Genomic DNA, 19,262 nt, shown 5'->3' with positions numbered 1-19,262 from the left:
TTGACATTAACAGAACTCTTGGTACACGTCAATCTATGCATTCCGTATACGCGTGTATATTCTTATAGTCTTTACGAGTTGTACGCAGTGGAGGGTATTATTTATACAGTATTATTAGACTATACATTTTTTTATTACAGCGCCAGTTTAAAATTTGCATTACTTGCATTTTTCCCTACCGAAAGTCTGCGTGGATAGTGAGGGACGTCGGCGTCGCTGATGATGATGAGTAGCTTTATGAATAAAAGTCACAATGTGGCGACGAAGTGCTTTTCATGTCAGCTTAGCAGATACAACTCGCTTGCAACAATTATGTGAAGATCGGCCTTTCGCTTACGAGCGTAAACCATACGATAGGCCTAATCGAATTGATTATGTACACGTGCGAAGTGATGAATATACAAGCGCGTAGGACCCTGTGCTCACGCGAAACATTCATGTGCTGGGCAGCCGGAGTGAGAGGGGCATAGATCATTCTGCTTAATGCTCATATATTTTCGTAAATTGATGTCTGTCCAATGTTCGTCGGGGCCGAAGGCAGGATCATGCAAGCAGCGAGTGCAAGATCAGACCATACCGGTGCATATGCTTACTAGGACTCTCCATCGTAGACACGGAGTGAATTCACTTCAATCCACGTAGTTCTTCAGACCAGTGTGCTATCTACTCTAGATAGCACATTGCCATCAATGCATAGAGACAGCCGCCATCGTCCAGGCGTAGGGGGACACATGGTGCTGGCGGGGACCTTGGATCATATACTAAATATAACCCGGGACTATGCCTGAGGATAAAAGCACCGAGGACCAAAGCGCAAAGACGACCGGTTACTCGGATCGGTCGTATCGGTTAAAAAGATTCTGTCGAAGGAGGGTAAGTTGAAGCAAACTATTCATTAACACACATAGTGATGTGTCCACGTGTTGCTCATATGCAAGCATTATTACAACCGGGCGCGGCTGATCGTGTTGATACATCTATCGGTATACAAAGATCTACATCCGATGGCGCATCGTACTGTAAACAATGCAGTCTCGTAGTCGAGCCAGAATAACTGATTAATTAGGTATAATTTGCTGTCGGTGTCTCATAATACACAATGCAGTCAGTCTAATACGACATGTCCCGTTCCTATCGTAATTCTAGACCTAAACAAAACAAGCAAATATCAATTCAAAATACAATTTACAGAAAAGAAATAAGGAGATCGGGTCGTCTTCTATGCTTGTATAATCAACAACCAACTCTAAATGTGTGTCCCTTGCGGCCTTATTATTATCAATTTTATATCCAAATATTACATGCCCAAATTCCACTCGTTAGACAAAATGCCTGCATATCTGTCGTAAGGCTGCATTTTCCTCTTCCATAATGCTAAAACAATCAGTGTCCAACGGACCAGAAAATCGTGCTATGGTTGGCTGGGGACTATGGCAGCGGTCCGATATACTTGTGTCAATCTAATGATTCCATCAGTAGATATTCATAATAAACACGCGGGGCGTGTGGTGATACTTGTTGGGGGAAAAACACATTGTTCTTACCATGGATTTTTAGATAGCTCGAAAGCCGGTGAGTGTTGGTTAATTTGTTAAAGGTCACCATATGTGTGCCATTTAGGCATGTCAATGATATCCTGCACGTATTGCAATATTGGAATGACCCTCCGTCTGCGTTAGGCTTTGTTTGTCCATGTTGTTTGAGACCTATTTCTGAAGCTAAAATGCCATCCTTCTATTTGATTTGATGGACACAATGTGCATAACAGGACCTTATGGCTTGATCCCCATTCTATATTCATATGTAACTGAACACCACTGCTGACTTTCATTTATCTACTGAAAAGGTACGACTGCATCTAGGATGAGAAGTCAATTGATACCATGCGTTTAAATGTCATGCGAACAAACAAAATAATAGCTTATGAATTAACATTAAAGGGTATGATGTTTTTGTAGAGGCAATTCGGATACGACAGCATCACCTGAATGCTGAATAGCTTGAGTGTCAAAAGATGTAGATGCGGAGACATGACATCTTATCTATTTAACAATGCAATAATAACCTTCTTAATCTTAAAAGGTGTTTAGCGGCACAACTCCAGATGAAATGGTAATAGGTTTGTATGCATATCAATCATGTTTTAAGAATGTAACTGAGACAGACTCGATATTTAAAGTGCAAATAATCTAAAACATTTGCAAGTGACAGCTGCAAGATATATTTTTAAAAACACCTTCGCACTTCCTATTTTGTCAATCTAATCCGGGAGTAGGTCATGGAAGCGTGCATTGAGGTCCACACATTTTTTTCCTCCATATTTGTGATCTTCAGACCATATAAGTGAATATTCAAACGGGTGCCACCCAGGGACCCTCGAGCATTTGTTTTAATCAATTAATATGCAAATTAGCGATTGCCATTATTTAAAATACAACTTTTCTTAATATCTAGCCTTAAAAGATCCAATGCTGATGTTTTAGGGTTACTTATTTCAATTAACCCTTGTAGCCTGAGAATATATGTGCAAAAATATGCAAACCAGTTGTTGCCTTTATTTTAACAACAGTGTTATCTCCACAGGAATAAGCACAGATCAAAAGGGATGTCTAGACCCCTGTTTTTAGGGTTGCTGAATTCAATAAAACCACTTATAACATGAGAGGCCTAACGTATGCATACATTTGTGCATTTTTTTGGTGACTCATCTGTGAAATACCGGTACTCTTTAAAGGGAATGTACAACATTTGCTTTTGCTGCAATTTTCAGAAATAAATGGATTTGAAGGATTAGTATGTTATGGCAAATATTGTTAAACTGACTTGTTCCACGTTTTGGGCTTGTAGCTGCTGGAAAAACCAAGAAAAGCAATCATGTTCTTGAAGTCTGGTTCCCTGACCCCTCTTAAGATGAAACGGAGCAATTTATAGACTTTGGGGAATTGTAATGTCAAAGAATCAGTCTAGCAGGCTTGTATACCTCTTCAAAGATGTGTATATCAATTGCAGAGAAAATGCGGAACAACTCAATATGAAAAATTAGGAGCGGTTTTTGAAAAAAGCCACGTTTCTCCAACGCTGTTCGGCCGATCAGCGTTGGAAATATACAATATTTCTTGAAAATGTCAGCATACCAGGAGCAAGGATTTTACAGGATGCTTTAGACTGTCATTCCCTGACAATCCAGTAAGGTATTTCGTGATAATTTGAGCATTTCGTTTTTTGATGTTTGCAAATGTTGTATCTTAAAAGACCTAAAAGAGCCGCATTTATACCCTTCTCACTGTCTGGGTGAATCTCACACACATTATTATCTCGGCGATCCAGTGATAAATTTCTATGAAATTCAGTTTGCATATAACAACATTTATGTTAGGTCACGGTAAAACTTTATTTCAATCGAACAAGGGGTTTGTAAATTATGTTAATTTATATTTCATTTGTAGTCTCCTTGAATGAACCCTTTTTTTCTATGGACGATTAGTCACATTATTATATCACAATGGACAAAGGTAACGCCCTGCGTTCGACCAATTGATATTTTTGCGAGAATGGTCATTCCATAAGTTTCATAAAATTGGTGTTTCATAAAATTGGATATATTGGAGAAAATGTACAGAGGAGCGGATTGCTCCCCGGCTTTTTTTTAAGGCAATAGATCCATGTTGTGGGGTCTGGCACTCTGCAAAATAATAAAAATTAAATTTAAATGGAACGAAACGAGCCAGAAATGGCCAAGTAAAAAAATTAATAGAATTGGCTCAATTACAGGAACAATTACGGCTTAGTGGCACTGACCTATCGGTCTTCTAAGAAGAAGATTTTTAAATTAAATAAATAAAGGTTTTCCCGGCTATTTCAAAACGTTGATCATTCGAATTCACCGTTTCTAATTCGTCCATCAACATCGATTTAGTGCGCTTCCAATTTCAATTTCGTCTTTTGTCATACAGTTTCAAATTAACTTCAAGCAAATTCAGACAATGAAAACTCAAAAATCAAATTCGTCTAATTGATTTATAAGACGAATTCGATCTATGAGTGCTGCCATTCGGCAACAGCTCAGACGAATTTGATCTGTAATGACGAATGTTCTCGACCCGGTGACTAAAGAGGGTGACCAAACTTTGAAATTGAATGGTAAATGACTAAATTTGTTTTGTTAAAAGCGTGTGAAATTGAATTTTAGAGTTGGTGAATTTGAATGAAGAAAATGTCTTAAAAATGGCCGGGAAAACCTATATTAGAGCTAATCTGCATATTTATGCATAACATAATCATACACTCTATCTGGAGTTTAATGACTTAGTTAAATCAATGACTCTGAAAACAGTATCCTGACACTTCATTTGGTGGGTTTAGGAATTAACGGAGATATTGAGAAATAGAGTAGGCCTATATCAGACAATGGCTTCAGCTAATTTGCACATTAATTGATTTTTCAAAAAGGAATGCTCAAGGGTGCCAGGGTGGCACCCGTCAGATTTTTTAATCAGATAGTCTGAAGATCAAGAAAATGCAAAAAAAAATTTGTGCGGACCCCAATGCACGGAGCACCCTCATAAGGGGCTTTGACCCTCTGACTAACCCTAAGCCAATTCACTGTTCACATTTATTTGAGAAGAATATAATGGAGACTTCCTTCAGACTTTTTCGAGTGGTTGGGCGTTAACATATCAAATTTCAGTCGTACGGCAATGTTATGGACTCGATATACATTTTTTAAAATTACCGAGTACAAAATATCTTATTCACGTTCCCTTCTTTTTCGGGTTGATTTTAAACCAAACGTTCTAGCAGCTAACTGTCGACATCAGCTGAAATGATGTTTTTCAAACCTATAAGGCTGTCAATTTTCCATTTTCAAAGTTGTTGACCAAACACGAATCGATCATCACCCATATCAGCTCCTGATCACTCGATCTTCCTCAATTTGTCTTCATTGTACTTCAGAACCGTCTCCCCGCTGGCTGGGGATAATTATCACGGTCCCCGGATGCCGATTTTACCCGAAAGGTTCCATTGCCGACACCCTGCCTCATGGTTTATTCACAGGGGTTATCTCTCCAAACAGCATTGGTGGCTTTCTTAACGCTAGATCGCCGGCTCATCACTTAAGCTTTTGTCAAAGAAAACACGGAGGGAGCAAGTGGCTGGCTCGATTGTATGGCTTATTATCCCAGGGATTAAAATTGGAGTCTGGTGAACTTCCCCCGAGTCCACCACAATGCAAGCTGCTTAGGGGGGTAAATTGACATGACTTTTCAGACAGGAAAAACAAAATTTGATTGGAATATGGGCTGTCGTTTGATTGTCTTCGGAACCTTATGAAATGCTTCTTTAGAGTAAACACTCAGATGGGTCTGAGAAAAAGTGGTCAGTTCAGAATTTGACGTTAAGATTGGTGGGCTCTGATCGTCATGTGGCTGTAGGGTGAGAATAATGACGTGTAATTCAAGCCTGCTTCTCTTGAATGTCAATCATATTATCAAGATGCTTTGTTATATTATTGATTACAACATTTGAAATTCTTTGGAATTTTTTCATTTGATATTTAGCGTGATTAGTACTAAGGTGTTGTGATAGTATTTCAATCTTCCACAGACAAGCGGGGTTTTTTTAGGATGTAACTACATATATTTTGTGTATCGTCTTCGGAATCAAAAACTATTTATTTTTCAACAGTTACAGACCAAATATAAGTCAAACAATGCTTTATTCGTGTAGGATCCTCCTCTCGCTCACACAAATTCAGCTTCAAAGACCCTGGTGTTTAAAAAACAAAATTTAAAGATAATGCATTGATTTTGACGGTGTTATGATACAACAAAAGCCAGATCATTATCTCGCTCATCGATCCGTTGTAGGCTCCGGCCAGTTGCAGCATTCCGCACAAAAAGGAATAACCAACCACTCGTCAGGTGAATAAACAAGTAGTGCTTGATTGAATCACGGTCAGTTTGTCCAATTCTGTCGATGGAAAGGAATGCAGACCTCGGTGGGGTTTTTTTTTCAGCAGTAGTTCGGGGTTTTTTTAGCAGTAAGTTCTTTCCTTCTTCGAAGGCGCATGCTATGGACCGCCGACAGAACCCAACTCGATCATCCCTCTATCGGGTCACCGTGGGGGTGATGATCAATGCATTTTAGCATGCCTTCAAGAAATTGCCCCGGAAATTAATGACTAACGTCCCAGTTTCTCGATGCACTTTGCGGAAGGGTTTGGAAAGGGACAAGAGATATCAGCTGTCAGTCGTGCATGCAACAAAATATTGATTGGCATAAGGTGAACTTGTAAGGGGATACAAAGATGCGAGCTAGCGCTCCAGGAATGCATTTTACCATAACACGTACAAGCATTCGTGGTCAGGCATATGTTTAACTTTTTCTTTTTTTAGAAGAGCACATTTAAGATTTGTGAAATTTAGAGTCATATACACTTACCGCATCAAAAATGGATCACTGGTGGTTTTTAGTAAATTGAATTGTTAATATAGTACATTCTGACCGATTAGTTTAAACATTAATTGCATGTCGAAACGAACTTCCCGTTTTAAATTTGACAATGTAATTTTTTTTTAAATTGATTGCCAGAGCTTTAAATCCAAATTTTATAGTTTTACTTATTAAATAATAATTAAGTTTTATTTATTGAACAAAATTACGACGATGATATGATTTGAACCCACGCGTGCAAAGCACAATGGATTAGCAGTCCATCGCCTTAACCACTCGGCCACCTCGTCTTCGCGGTGAATATACCAAGTTTATTTGCAATTTCGTCACAACAAATGAGCCACTTCACACAAACTAGTCTCGCTATGCGGATTCCGTTTTGTTTGTCTTGACCAACAAGCAGTGAAATTGACGTTAAGGTGTACATTTTGTGATCAATTTTGAGTATTTTTACATTATTTTCTCAAGCGTAATTTTTATTCAAAAAAAAAATTATTTATTGCAATTGACTAACTGAAAAACATGTATTTTTTTTAAAGGACATTTAGCGTAGTTGCAGTTTAATAAGGTTAACTTTTCGGATTAGTCTGTACATTTCCTAATGCAACTAATTCGAACCCAACTTAGTTTCGGTATGTTGAAGTAAGTGTTGTGCAACACGCCACGGCGTTCAAGCACGGGTGTTTGGTTAGAAATAAGGCGCGGTTTTCTCAACCCAATCCGGCAATGTTTGAATTGGTTCTCGCACATGTGGTCACAAAATATTACCCGCGCCATTTCCTCATATCAGGTACCACAGACTGCCTATATATAGAGGCATGTGTCATAAACATCTTTTACCAATGTGTATAAATATACACTGTAGATGGTACCAAAAGAAAACCAACGAACAGAATACTAGGACTCTGATTCAAGGTGTTGCATAGGCCTACAGTAATGTAACCTAAAGTCCAGAATTTGGTATTAGCGAAGTGTTGCTAATGTACTAAATGCACGGTTGTTTTTAACAGTGACTTGTTCATTATCTTGCGGTGCTCGCTGTGCACTGGTGACACAGGCGTGTATCTTCGTCAACCAGATACACTTCCATCAATAGGCACGGGTTTCATTAAGAAATAATCAACAGAGATGAAAATGAAGCCGCGATTTATGAAGACATATGGGCCTGCTCAACAGTGACTCGGGCTGCAAGGGCGATCGGTAATCTACGTGATTCATGACCGCACTCTGAAACGGAATTGCCCAAGGTTTATTTATCAGATGTCTTGATTTATTTAGATAACCCTGATGTTTCAATTCGTACAACCGGCACGTTGTTTACACGAATTGGGAACAGGTGAAAGAGATGTATATAATCTTAGACTCGGACACATACACAGTATGTTGGGACTTCGTAAACAGCAAGTTTGTCTTCGTTCTTTGCGTCACCTTGGTACGGTCACAGACATGAACTTAAAAGCGAACCTGCCAGTGTATTTTAAATGAAAAAAGCGGATAATTATGGTTCAGAACGTGTCTGCAAATACAGTTACATAAGAGGGCCTATATTGTATATCATAGGAACGTCATAGGCCAGTGTAACGTTTTCTACGGGCCTCGTTTGTGGAATGGACTTGATCAGTCCATAAAATCACAGTCCTCTGTGGGCCGGTTCAAAATCAGTTTCATCGACCATCTTGTGTCCCATTATTTAACATAGTATCCTTCCCTTCCTCCGTCCCGACCAGCCATATGTTGCTCCCTATTTCCGCATTCTATTTATTTAGTCTCTTTATTATGTAAAATCTTTGACCCCTGCTGCATGTATGATCAGTCCGTCCTGGTAATTGTTTGTGTTTCATTTGCACTTGTATGTAGGTTAGTCTGTTTTTCTTTAAATTCTTTGAAATCCTTTTTTACGGTTTTGCATTTGAGTATAGGCATGCCCCTATAGGCCTACGCTTTGGCATTTTAAAATCATGCCTCATGATCTTAATAAAACTACTTTTTGTTTTCAAGATGCTTTTACTTTGCTTTTAATGCAAATTGAAGATTGAAAATTAAAGGTAAAAGAAAACTCCTGGGTGTCTTCTAAGGATTAAGGCTTGGACACTTGCTGGTGTAAGATTTTTTGTTTTGGTCAAAACGTTTTGTCAAAATGTTGTCAGGGGGGAGGGGATAGTTGATATCTTGTTGGATAATAATGATAATGGGGAGGGGGCTATATTCATCCTTACTCGCAGCAGAAGCGGAATTGCGAAGGACGCAGCTACAATACGTGGTCGAACCAAAGGCCTGTAAAGGCGCCTTTAGGCAGCCGTCGTACTACCCATGTCTGACCACGTAGCAAAGCCAGATCGAAAGGGTTGATTTTTTGCGGGGGGAGGAAAACCGAAGAACCCGGAAAAAAACCCTCATGGCACACGAGAGAATCAACGAACAACTGTACTCACAAATGACCCGAGACGTGAATCGAACCCGGTCCACATCGGTGAGAGGCGAGCGCGCCACCCAAGCCACACTCTGTCAACCATTGAAACCTACGCATGCCAGCGCTCTTTTTTGTTCTATCGTTGGGGGGTACTTGCGCACTGTGGCTATACCGTCACTTTAATGCCCTCTGCTGCTAGTGAAATGTTTGACGTGTCTTAGTTAGGTCTTCTCATTCTCCTCGTGCTTTCATAATAATACACTTGCACATCACTGTTCCCCAGCAACTCATAGCACTGAAAATCAGCCGCTATTTTTGGTCTCTCTTCTGATCGATTGACCAGAGTACAAATGGAACCTCACGTCGTCTATAAATGACAAGTTCAACGCAGTCAGATGCAGATGGAATGTCCTGTCTCTTCATTCCCCAATATTGGAAAAAAGATAACTGTTTGGAAACTTGCAATCTTTAAGACAATAGAAAGTCGTGGGAATGGCGGGTCTACGTTAAGGTATCCTCAGAAACGGGAATGAAGAAAAGCATCAAACGCCCAATAGCATGATTTGGAACACCTTATGATTTCTGTAACAAAACAACCTAACTGAAATCTATAACAAAACAAACTGATTGGAAAGACCCTAGAAGGCCTTTGTATTGGAGTGTGATGTGTGGGGCGTTGTTTTGTTCCACAGGACTACACAGACGTCTTGTGCATCCGTTTTTATTGGATAATTACCTATTACCTGAATTATTACGGCACCACCAAGCGTCGTATATGCTTTGCGGCTCTCTGCCCATAGTTTACTGTTTTTAAGCATCAACTGCATCATGTTTCATTCTCTGTGCCTGGACCGCCCAATTAAGTGATTTCTGTAGATTGTGATACAATGTACATGTACTTTTATGATTTTTGTGTAAAAAGAAAATTGTTTAGTCTATAGACATTACATAGCATGCATCATACATCGACGATGACTATGTCATCACATTAAAAATAAATATTGCTTCCTTTCGGAAAAACATATTGAACGCATAAGAATAACGAACAATCAAATCTTTGGCATTAATTCTTTACGAAGGATTATTTGAATTATTTATGTAAAAGTCACCGTGCCGTTAACACTGCAACGGTGTTCCTCAGTCCATGGTGTATTTTGACAATTACATTTAAATTGAGTAATTTCCGATATCCACAAAGCTCGTGAATATCTATTAATTGTGAGTTGGTAATGAATATTAATTGCATTGTGGCGGAGTAAGACGCTTACGTGTTGTTTATTTGAGTAGGGGTAATACTGATATGCATGGTGTGTGATTCAGAAAGTGTAATTAGACAGTGTAATTAGGTTCTCTGCTTAAAATGCACTATATAAAAAAATTCTAATTTATGCTGACGGTAGACGGACCTAATACAAACTAAGAAGACTTAAAAGTGAACTTCATGGAATACAGATTTTGCTTTTCCATTTACGTTTTCGTTACAAGTAACATACCACGTTTGCTTTTGTTGTATTATTTCAGAAATGGATGGATTTTGGGGGTTAGTATTTTACAGGAAATATTGTTGGGCCAAATAAAAAAAACACGTTTAGCGTCCCCGCCCGCTTCCTTTTTGGAGACCGCCTGTTTTTTCTCAGTTTTTTTTTTCTTTTTTTAAAACGAAAAAAAAGTGATAAATTGTAAACAGTGCCATCATTTTGGCCTCTTTGTCTGTTGCATCTAGCCCATATAAAGCTGGTATGTCATTTCCTGAGTCCAAGTGACGGCCATATAAAAAAGCAGGCGGCCATCTTGAAAAATAGCCCGGTCGGGCGGCTATTTTGGAGGGGGGAAAAGGGCCTCCTCCTTCCTTTTTTTTCAAAAAGGCAGGACGCTAAACATGTTTTTTTTTATTTGGCCTTATACTGTAGGCCTACATGTTTAAAGTTTTGTGTTCATAGATGGTGGAAAAACCAAGAACTGTTGTATAATACTGTTCAGCATTTGTTTACTTACAAGTTCCCTTCACCTTTTGCAAGCCTTGATATAAACATCCCAACACGATATTCTCCCAACATTTGGACTGGTAAAAGGTCACCCTCGAGCCGGAAGCGAATGCCCGCAGGAATGCCCGCAGAATGTCTGCGGGCATTCAATTCACCGGAATCTAATTGGGGGAGCCGGGGGTGTCGAATGTAAACCCACATTAATGGCGGGTTGCACGCGTGCCGTTTCTATAGCAACAGATTTACAGTACCGTCGACGTCAAATCTAAAGTGCATTTGAACGGTCGCTGCGAAAGTATAAGAGAAAATAATGCGCAATGGGGAGTAGGCCTATAAGATAAGGCCGAGCAGGCCTATAAGATAAGGCCTACACGTTTTGTGCTTGTTTCGTTCGTATTATTAATTATCTCTTTTATTCGATATCCATGGTACTATAGCTTCGAAGACTTCTTGGTGATAAATATTCGCGCACCTTCCTATTCAGGGAAGGACAAAAGAAGGGAAACACAAAGGCCCATCCAAGTATCGAATTTGACCTCTTTTATAAGTTAAATTTCAGGGTACAATATCATTTTACATCGTCGTTGTGAATTCATTCATTGAAGGGAAAACTGTTGCATACTATAGCTTAGGGGTTGAAAAGCCTGGTTTGCGTTGCATTTAGTCCCAAAGAAAATTAGGTACGGTTTTTATCAGTGAACAGAATTTTGCTACAAATAGTTGCAAATGCTCCTGGACGATTATTTTCATGGCAGTTTCGACAAAAGGAACAGCGTATGACAGCAAGGATTGTGATGCTTAAGTAAGATATCCGACTCAAGCTTGTAAACAAGAAAACAAGGTGATACAGTTTCATTTCATTTCAATGTGTAAGGATCCTTGGAATTAAAAAATAATTCACCATCCTCGGGTAAACTGGCATTACCAAGTTCATTACCCCAGGGAACGAGGCCTTGTGTACGCCACACATTGTAGGAAATCTACCGGCATCGAAGATCGCCTTCGCTTGTTTTCCCTCGCTGTGGAACATCAAGATGTAATTTGTCTCCCCGAAACTGAATCCGCGCGGCCTCCGCTCGGCCAGGCAAAATATGCAGGAATCTCCCGCCGGCTGCTGCCGATGACAAAAATATCAGTGCACACATCACGCGGAAGGAAACCCAGAGACACGCGCGCTTTGAATTCCCAAGCAGGGTTCATGGGCGTCGGGGATGAAATTGTTTTTCGTCTGGATTCGTTTCCCTCAACAACTCAGCCGAGTATGCTGCATTTTCGATTTTCCCAGTTCTGTACCACTCTCACGAGTTCACGTGGGTACAGTCGGAAACTGCCGTCGGATGTCTCGGGGTATATACACAGGGATGCATGCATAAAAAATAGATTTGGCATTTACGGAGGAATCGGTAGATTTGAAAAATGCATTCAAGAATATATTTGCATTCCTTGATGAATAAATTATTCTGATGCACTGAATGGATATATTATGTACGGGAATGGCGGTCGTTGTAGCAGGCCTGTGCTTTGTATGGTTTTCAACTACAGGTTTTCAACTACAGGTTTTCAACTACAGGTTTTCAACTACAGGTTTTCAACTACAGGTTTTCAACTATACTGCAGATTTTCTACTTTAGTCACGTGTATTTTACACCTAATGGATCCATTTTGTAGACTTGTATCTATTAAAGGTATGCTAGGAAAATGCCAGATATAACGAAACTTGTTTGGTTCCGCAATTCATCGAGAGAGGTCGTTGCTCTTTCCTGTTTTATAGGAAGAAACAGTCGGTTAACTGTATCTCTAATAGGTCATCTAACCTGTTTACATATTTTACCTAATTGTCCGAACACTAAACTCAAGAGGTATACAATGGTATCTTGCAGGCGAGAGTATTCAGGCTCTTATGGCTTTAGTGAAGTCCATCTTTTTTTTCTTCAATATGATGTACCCAGACGCATTCCACAATGATCAATTCACTTTTGCATTTAATACTGCAAATATAAGCCTTCGAGAATCCATGCCTTGAAATGAGCCAACCATGTGAAGGCCATGTTTCCTTGTTTACTAATTCGATTGAAACCAAATGTCATCAGTGGCGAAAATAATCCAGTGAAATTAAAGGTATAACCGGCCTCAAAGGCCACGGGCTGGTCGGCTATCACATCTGGCATGTTTACCGGTCGTGATATGTGAGGGATGATAATGTATGCGTAAGTGGCCTGAGATGGGCGCTGTAATGGGGGATTTCTGATGATAATGTATTTTCAAGTGGACGAGGTGAAGTGGCCCGCTGCTAAACAGCCTCGTCTCCCACGCCAGCTGGTTCGCCTGCAGTCCAATAGTCGTTTATTTCCCGATGACTAGCTACAGCGTTGTGTTCTGCAATTACAGATATCAGTGCCATCTGGGGTCTACCCGATGTTCCCCAATACCTATGTTCCCCAATACCGATGTTCCCCGATGATCCTTACGATTGGGGTTTGGGTTAGGGTTAGGGTTAGGGTTAGGGTTATGGGGTAAGGATTTCGGGGAAATCGGTATTGGGAAACATAGGTATTACGGAACAAAGGTATGCACCCGTGCCATCCTGGCACCTTAGCCATCCTAGCACCTTAGCCACCCTATAGTGCCGTGGCCACCCTATAGTACCCGAGCCTCACTTGTACCTTGGCCATCCTGTTTCCCTAGCCACCGCTTCATTGACTTTCTCTGCATATGTACTTAAAAGCTCCTTTTGTCTTAGGAAAACACAAAATGTTATCGACAAAAACATTGCATTTTGTTACCGCTAATGGTGTTAAAGAAAAGGTACGGAAAATGACAATGGCAGCTCTTTAAAACGTGCAAACCGTTAAAGGGAATGTACAACATTTGCTTTTGCTGCAATTTTCAGAAATAAATGGATTTGGAGGAGTAGTATGTTATATAAAATATTGTTAAACTGACTTGTTTCATGTTTTGGGCTTGTAGATGCTTGAAAAACCAAGAAAACCTATCATGTTCTTGTAGTCTGGTTCCCTGACCCCACTTAAGATGAAACGAAGCAATTAATACACTCTGGGGGAATTGTAAGGTCAGAGAATCAGTCTAGCAGGCTTGTACCCCTTTACAGGTGTGTGATTAATTGCAAAGAAAAGTCAGAATAACTAAATATGAAAAAAAAAACAGTTTTTGAAAAAAAGCCAGTTTTATCCATCGCTGGTCGGCCGACCAGCGTCCGAAAAATACAGTTTTTCTTGAAAATGTCAGCCCACCAGAAGCCACGATTTTAAAGGATGCTTTAGACTGTCCGTCCCTAACAATTCAGTAAGGTATTTCGTGGTAATGTGATCATTTTGTTTTTTTATGTTTACAAATGTTGTATTTTCCCTTTAAAGGGAATATACATCATTTGCTTTTGCTGTAATTTTCAGAAATGGATGGAATTGGGGGGTTGGAAATATATAGCAAATATAGTTACACTGACTTTTTTGAGGTTTTGGGTTCGAAAATGCTATAAAAACCAAGAAAAACGATCATTTTCCTGTAGTCTGGTTCCCTGACTCCATATAAGAAGAAAGAGAGCAGTTTACATACATTGGGGAATTGTAAGGTCAGGGAACCAGTCTAGCTTGCTCGTACCCGTTCATAGGTTTGTAATCGATTGCAAACAAGTGCGATGGTCAATTGGGGCCAGTATTTGAAAAAAAGCCAGTTGTTTCCAACGCTGATCGGCCGATCAGCGTTGGAAATTGATACAAAAATACCACTTTTCTTGAAAATGACAGTATACCAGGTGCCATGATTTTACAGGATGCTTTACACTGTCATTCACTAACAGTCCAGCAAGGTATTTCAAAATGATTTGGTAGTTTTATTTTTTGATGTTTGCAAATGTTGTATTTTCCCTTTAAACCGCAGAGAGCTATTTCTGCAGATGGCATTTCCGTTCTCTTGTGAACAAAGTGATCAGTATAATATTCCTCCTGCAAAATGTCGCTATACACGCCGGCTGAAAGGTTAAGCTGTGACTCGGCAGTGTGGACGGCTTGCAAATGAACTTAATGCGGGGAATCCGCAGACATATCTGGAGAAAATTAAGTGGTAATCCGCATACATTCCCGCATGCTTGGAGGCAGTCCTGATATTTGATACCGAGGGGACGTCATCGTGTACATCGGCAAACGCGCTTGGCAGTTGTTTTTGACAGTGTGGTTTTTTTTTTTCATTCCTTTAAACCTGCCCCAGGCATGTTGTGTTTTGATGAAAGAAAACCATTGGCAGGTAGAGGGAACACGCACCATTTGACTTGCACTGTGCCGTGTGGGAATCTCCCACGAAAAAAAATTGCCTGGTAACGACATTAAGAACCATTTTTGTCTGGGAAAAAACACTTCATTTACTGTACTGTGAATGTCCCACGTCCGTCCTGTTTGTTTGCTGGTTTTTTTGGGGGGGGGGGTCCAAACTCATCAGTAGGCCCAAAGTCTCAGAACATCATTTTATAACCATGCTAACGTCACATATAGAAATGACTTAAAACATATACAAATGATTAAAAACAAAAGCATGTAAACAAATCCTCTAAAAGCTTAACATTACAATGAGCTATACGCAGATTTTAACGTTCTGAGAGCGTTCCAGTGGTTCTGGATGGGTCCCCGGTTTATTTTCAAGCTGAACCGATACTTGTAACAAGTATCATGTTATAACTTAAACTGGTTTTCTGACTGAATTCTGATGAACGCGGTCAAACGAAATAAACTCGTTAAATTCACCAACCATGTCAATGTTACCGTAGTTGGTGCATTCCTTACCTTAGTGTCTGCAAAGATCGAATACAGCCTGAAAGTTGACCCTGGTGGCGCTTCAGGACCCCTTGAATAGGAAAATTAGTTTTAAATTTGTTGGGACATTGATTTCTTAAGAAAATCACCGTCGGAAAAAGCCTTTGTAGGCTATAAATGTTACTATAGAAGTATGAAAACTGAATAATTGCATGACGTGAAAGGGAAATGCCGTGCCAAAAATTGACCGCTTACTTCCGAAAATCTAAAATACATGTGGATAAGTGGAACAAGAAGCACTCGTACAAAGATGAAAATTTATGAAATAATTTTGTGGCAGGCAATATGTAAAACACAACAATATTTTGTTTACCGGAGCAAAATATTGTAAAAACAAAACCCACTAGCCAGGAAATGCTGAACATTTTACACATACCATTAAGTGTCTACCTTTTGGGGAAAATTGATTCGGTCTTTATTATTGTTTTCCTAAATGCAGTGAGATTCAATCAACACTAATATCGCTAACTCAGACCTCGATATGGCGGGAAAGGGAACAGTTGACCTCAGCGATAAAAGCCTCAAAAGCCTCGGAGCCTGCATAACTCAATATCGCTACGTGCTCATACATGTTGATCTAGTTGCTATCCGGAGCGTAACTTATAGGCATCCAGACTAACCGATGCTGTTTTCAAGAGGACTCTTACTATAGTTTCCTCTACATCTTGAAGAAATGTTGCTGACAGAAATGACCGTGCGGTCCTATGTGCATTTACCTTGGAGTTGCATTACACTTCAAGGAAAGTTCTGCTCGGGCATCGTAGACATTATAATGTTCATGTATACGGCAGTCAGGGAGATTGTAATGTTGTTCTCATTTTTAATCATATGTGGCGTTGTCAGTTAGACTTGTGCTTCAAATGTTGCTCGTTTGGATGTTGGTGAAGGGCTATGGTAGAGAACGAGCCCCATCCGGGCATATTAAATTTACACGTTAGGACTACATTATACACACCTTTACAAGTTCATTCAATAGGTTATTAAAAGTACATGTAGCATGATGTAGATACAAAAATAATATTATATTACTTGATCCACCATGAAAACCTGTAATTAAAAACTACATGAGAAACTCAATACATTGAGCTAACTATCAGGTCTTTTATTTATTTCTTCAATTCTCCAGTTTAAAATCCACGGCTTCGCCCGTCTATTGTTCCGCTGGAAAGCCAGTGTCTACAAGCTTCTTTGGCGGGAAATGATCGTGTTTCTGGGCTTCTATGGCGTGGTCAGCATCCTATATCGGTTCGCGCTTAAGGGAACCACCAAGAGTAACTTTGAGAAACTCGCCTTCTACGCTTACGACTACACCAAAGTGTTTCCTATAAGCTTCGTGCTTGGTTTCTACGTGACAGTGGTATTTGACAGGTAAGTTCTACAGGGTGAGTAAAAAAAACCGAAACCCAAATGTTGGGACCATTGTTTTAGTGAACGTCTGCATGTTGCACTTTCTAAATCTAGGATATGAAAGCCCAATCCACAAGCTTTCTTTAAGTACAAGAATCATTCAAATCACTCATGTACTTTTCAAGTTACGGAGTTTTAAACACAACCGCCGTTTTAAAGTTCTGTTCGCGGATCACAAAAAAGTGTGCGTTGTTTCAGCAAAGCGAAACGATTCACACACATCCTTATGTAATTTGTTTTCGTTTTGCTGAAAGAACACTGAACTTTTTTGTGATCCGTGGACAGAACCTTAAAACGGCGTTTGTGTTTAAAACTCCGTACTTGAAAAGTACATCAATGATTTGAATTATTTTTTTACTCAAAGAAAGCTGAATTGGGAGTTTCATATCCTAAATTTTGAGTGCCACATGCAGAACTTCACTAAAGCAATGGTCCAGACATTTGGGTTCGTGGTTTTTTTTAAACTCACCCCGTATGCCATGGTAAGGAGCTGATTGAAACACATGGGAGGACTGAATTAAGACGATAATATAATTCCAACCCGCAGAATGGACCGATCCAGTAAGCACCGCCCCATGGTATTCTGACCAATCACAGCCGTGATTTATGTCCGACGTGCGTGCACAAAAGTCCGACATACGTGCACGCGCGTATGATGCGCGCGGCAGGAAAGTGCAGTGTGGCATTGGAGAGTAGCACGTGTTAATTTGCCCACGTGCGCAGTGGGAGGGGCTTACTGGATCGGTCCATTGTTGAAGGTTGTTAGCTGTTATTTTCCCGACTCCCTCCGTCCTATTAGCCCATTTTTAGCTTTTAACTTTTTTCCACCATTTACCCTTGTTCAGTCTACCTTTGCCCCAATCAGTTGACTACGGTGATATTTGGACCTTACTTACGTTTTAAATACCTGCCAGGCTATTGTCAACTTATGTGAAAACCAAATCGCTGCATTTTGAACCATGTTTCGGTTGATTGCTCCCCGCCTGTTTTGGCAGCATATGCCAAAGATTGAGCTCGATTGTACATATTTCACTGTCCTTAGTTATTGCAACATATCCGTTTTGATCACACAACGTATGGGTCTCCGGCCATATTTTGTGTTATTGGTCCGTAAAATGGGAGTAGGTTGCAGACAATATTAAGACCTTCTATAACCTATACCTTTTATATGTCAATGTCAATCAAATAGAAGGTGCACTTTTTCTGTTGAGAGGTATTGGTTCTTTGTTTCTTGAGAGCTCGCAAAATCGGTCTCATTTAACATTCCCATCGCCAATAAGGCTGACATGAGGCACATAGTACATTGTTGGAGCCAACGCATTATTGGCAAAAAATCTCAATCTGATGGCATAATTATCATTACTGCTTGAATCGGAAGGAGGGACGAATTTGTTGGAGACAGTTTCAAGCCTTTTCAGGGGTTTATTGCAAAACCTTCCAAAATGCAAGAACCGACATGCACTACAACAATGGATCGAGATCAAAACTAGCATAATATGCTCGAGCATCGGGTCGAGCGCCCTCCAGCGACAGTCAAACCCTTCCATGTGAAGCTAAAAACAGATGAATGTGTACCTTAGATCATGTTATAATATAGGTCAGTGTTTCACCAGGAGACGAGTCACCGTGTGTCCAGTGTTCATGCATACCGCAGCCAGGCCTGACGGGCCGGTCAATGCCGCAACCAGCCCGTCATCGCTTGGGGCGCCTCTGCCTTGAAGACCTTCCTTCGGGAATTCCTCGGAACACCGTTTCAGGTGGCCCTTTTACATCAACTGCGGTGTTTGCATAAATATTTTATTGCCGCCGTAATGAAATCAAGCGCTGAAAATAAGAGGCCTTTAATTTGATAACCGGCCGAGCGGAGGGGTGTTTTGGCCACCGCTGTACACATGCTTTCACAGCTTCCAGCCATTGTAGGTCACAATGTGAAATCACAAAGGGAGTACCTTCAGCTATATGCAGAAAACCTTCATATCTTCATAACAAATTAAATTATGCAACATTTTGGCGGTCGGTAAAACATGAAAACGTTGGGGGCGCTGTTTCCCCTCAGCTATCTAAGTAGAAACTGGCTGCATGCAATGAAAGTCTAGATAAGTTGAAGACGTACTGAATATTGAAAATACTGGCAGCACGCAACGTTTATTTTATACTAATCCATAGTCGCAAAAATGTATCTCA

At 40.1% G+C, this 19,262-nt stretch overlaps 1 protein-coding gene and 1 non-coding gene across 2 annotated transcripts in view; one reads left to right on the top strand and one right to left on the bottom strand.

The window, feature by feature from the left end:
- Nucleotides 1-318: 318 nt before the first annotated feature.
- Nucleotides 319-19,262, top strand: part of LOC119741743 (bestrophin-2-like) — a 42,719-nt gene continuing 23,775 nt past the window's right edge. Inside the window, exons 1-2 of the mRNA XM_038217625.1 lie at nucleotides 319-873; nucleotides 16,798-17,039. Coding sequence (XP_038073553.1) covers nucleotides 781-873; nucleotides 16,798-17,039 — 335 coding nt within the window. The 5' untranslated portion in view covers nucleotides 319-780. The remainder of the gene's footprint in view (nucleotides 874-16,797; nucleotides 17,040-19,262) is intronic.
- On the bottom strand, nucleotides 6,662-6,743 carry Trnas-gcu. The gene has a single exon. It is a non-coding gene; the product is annotated as a tRNA-Ser (tRNA).

This window comes from Patiria miniata, unplaced genomic scaffold, assembly GCF_015706575.1.
Source record: "Patiria miniata isolate m_02_andy unplaced genomic scaffold, ASM1570657v1 HiC_scaffold_5, whole genome shotgun sequence".
Taxonomy (NCBI): Eukaryota; Metazoa; Echinodermata; class Asteroidea; order Valvatida; family Asterinidae; genus Patiria; species Patiria miniata.
This window is presented reverse-complemented; position numbering and strand designations above follow the sequence as displayed.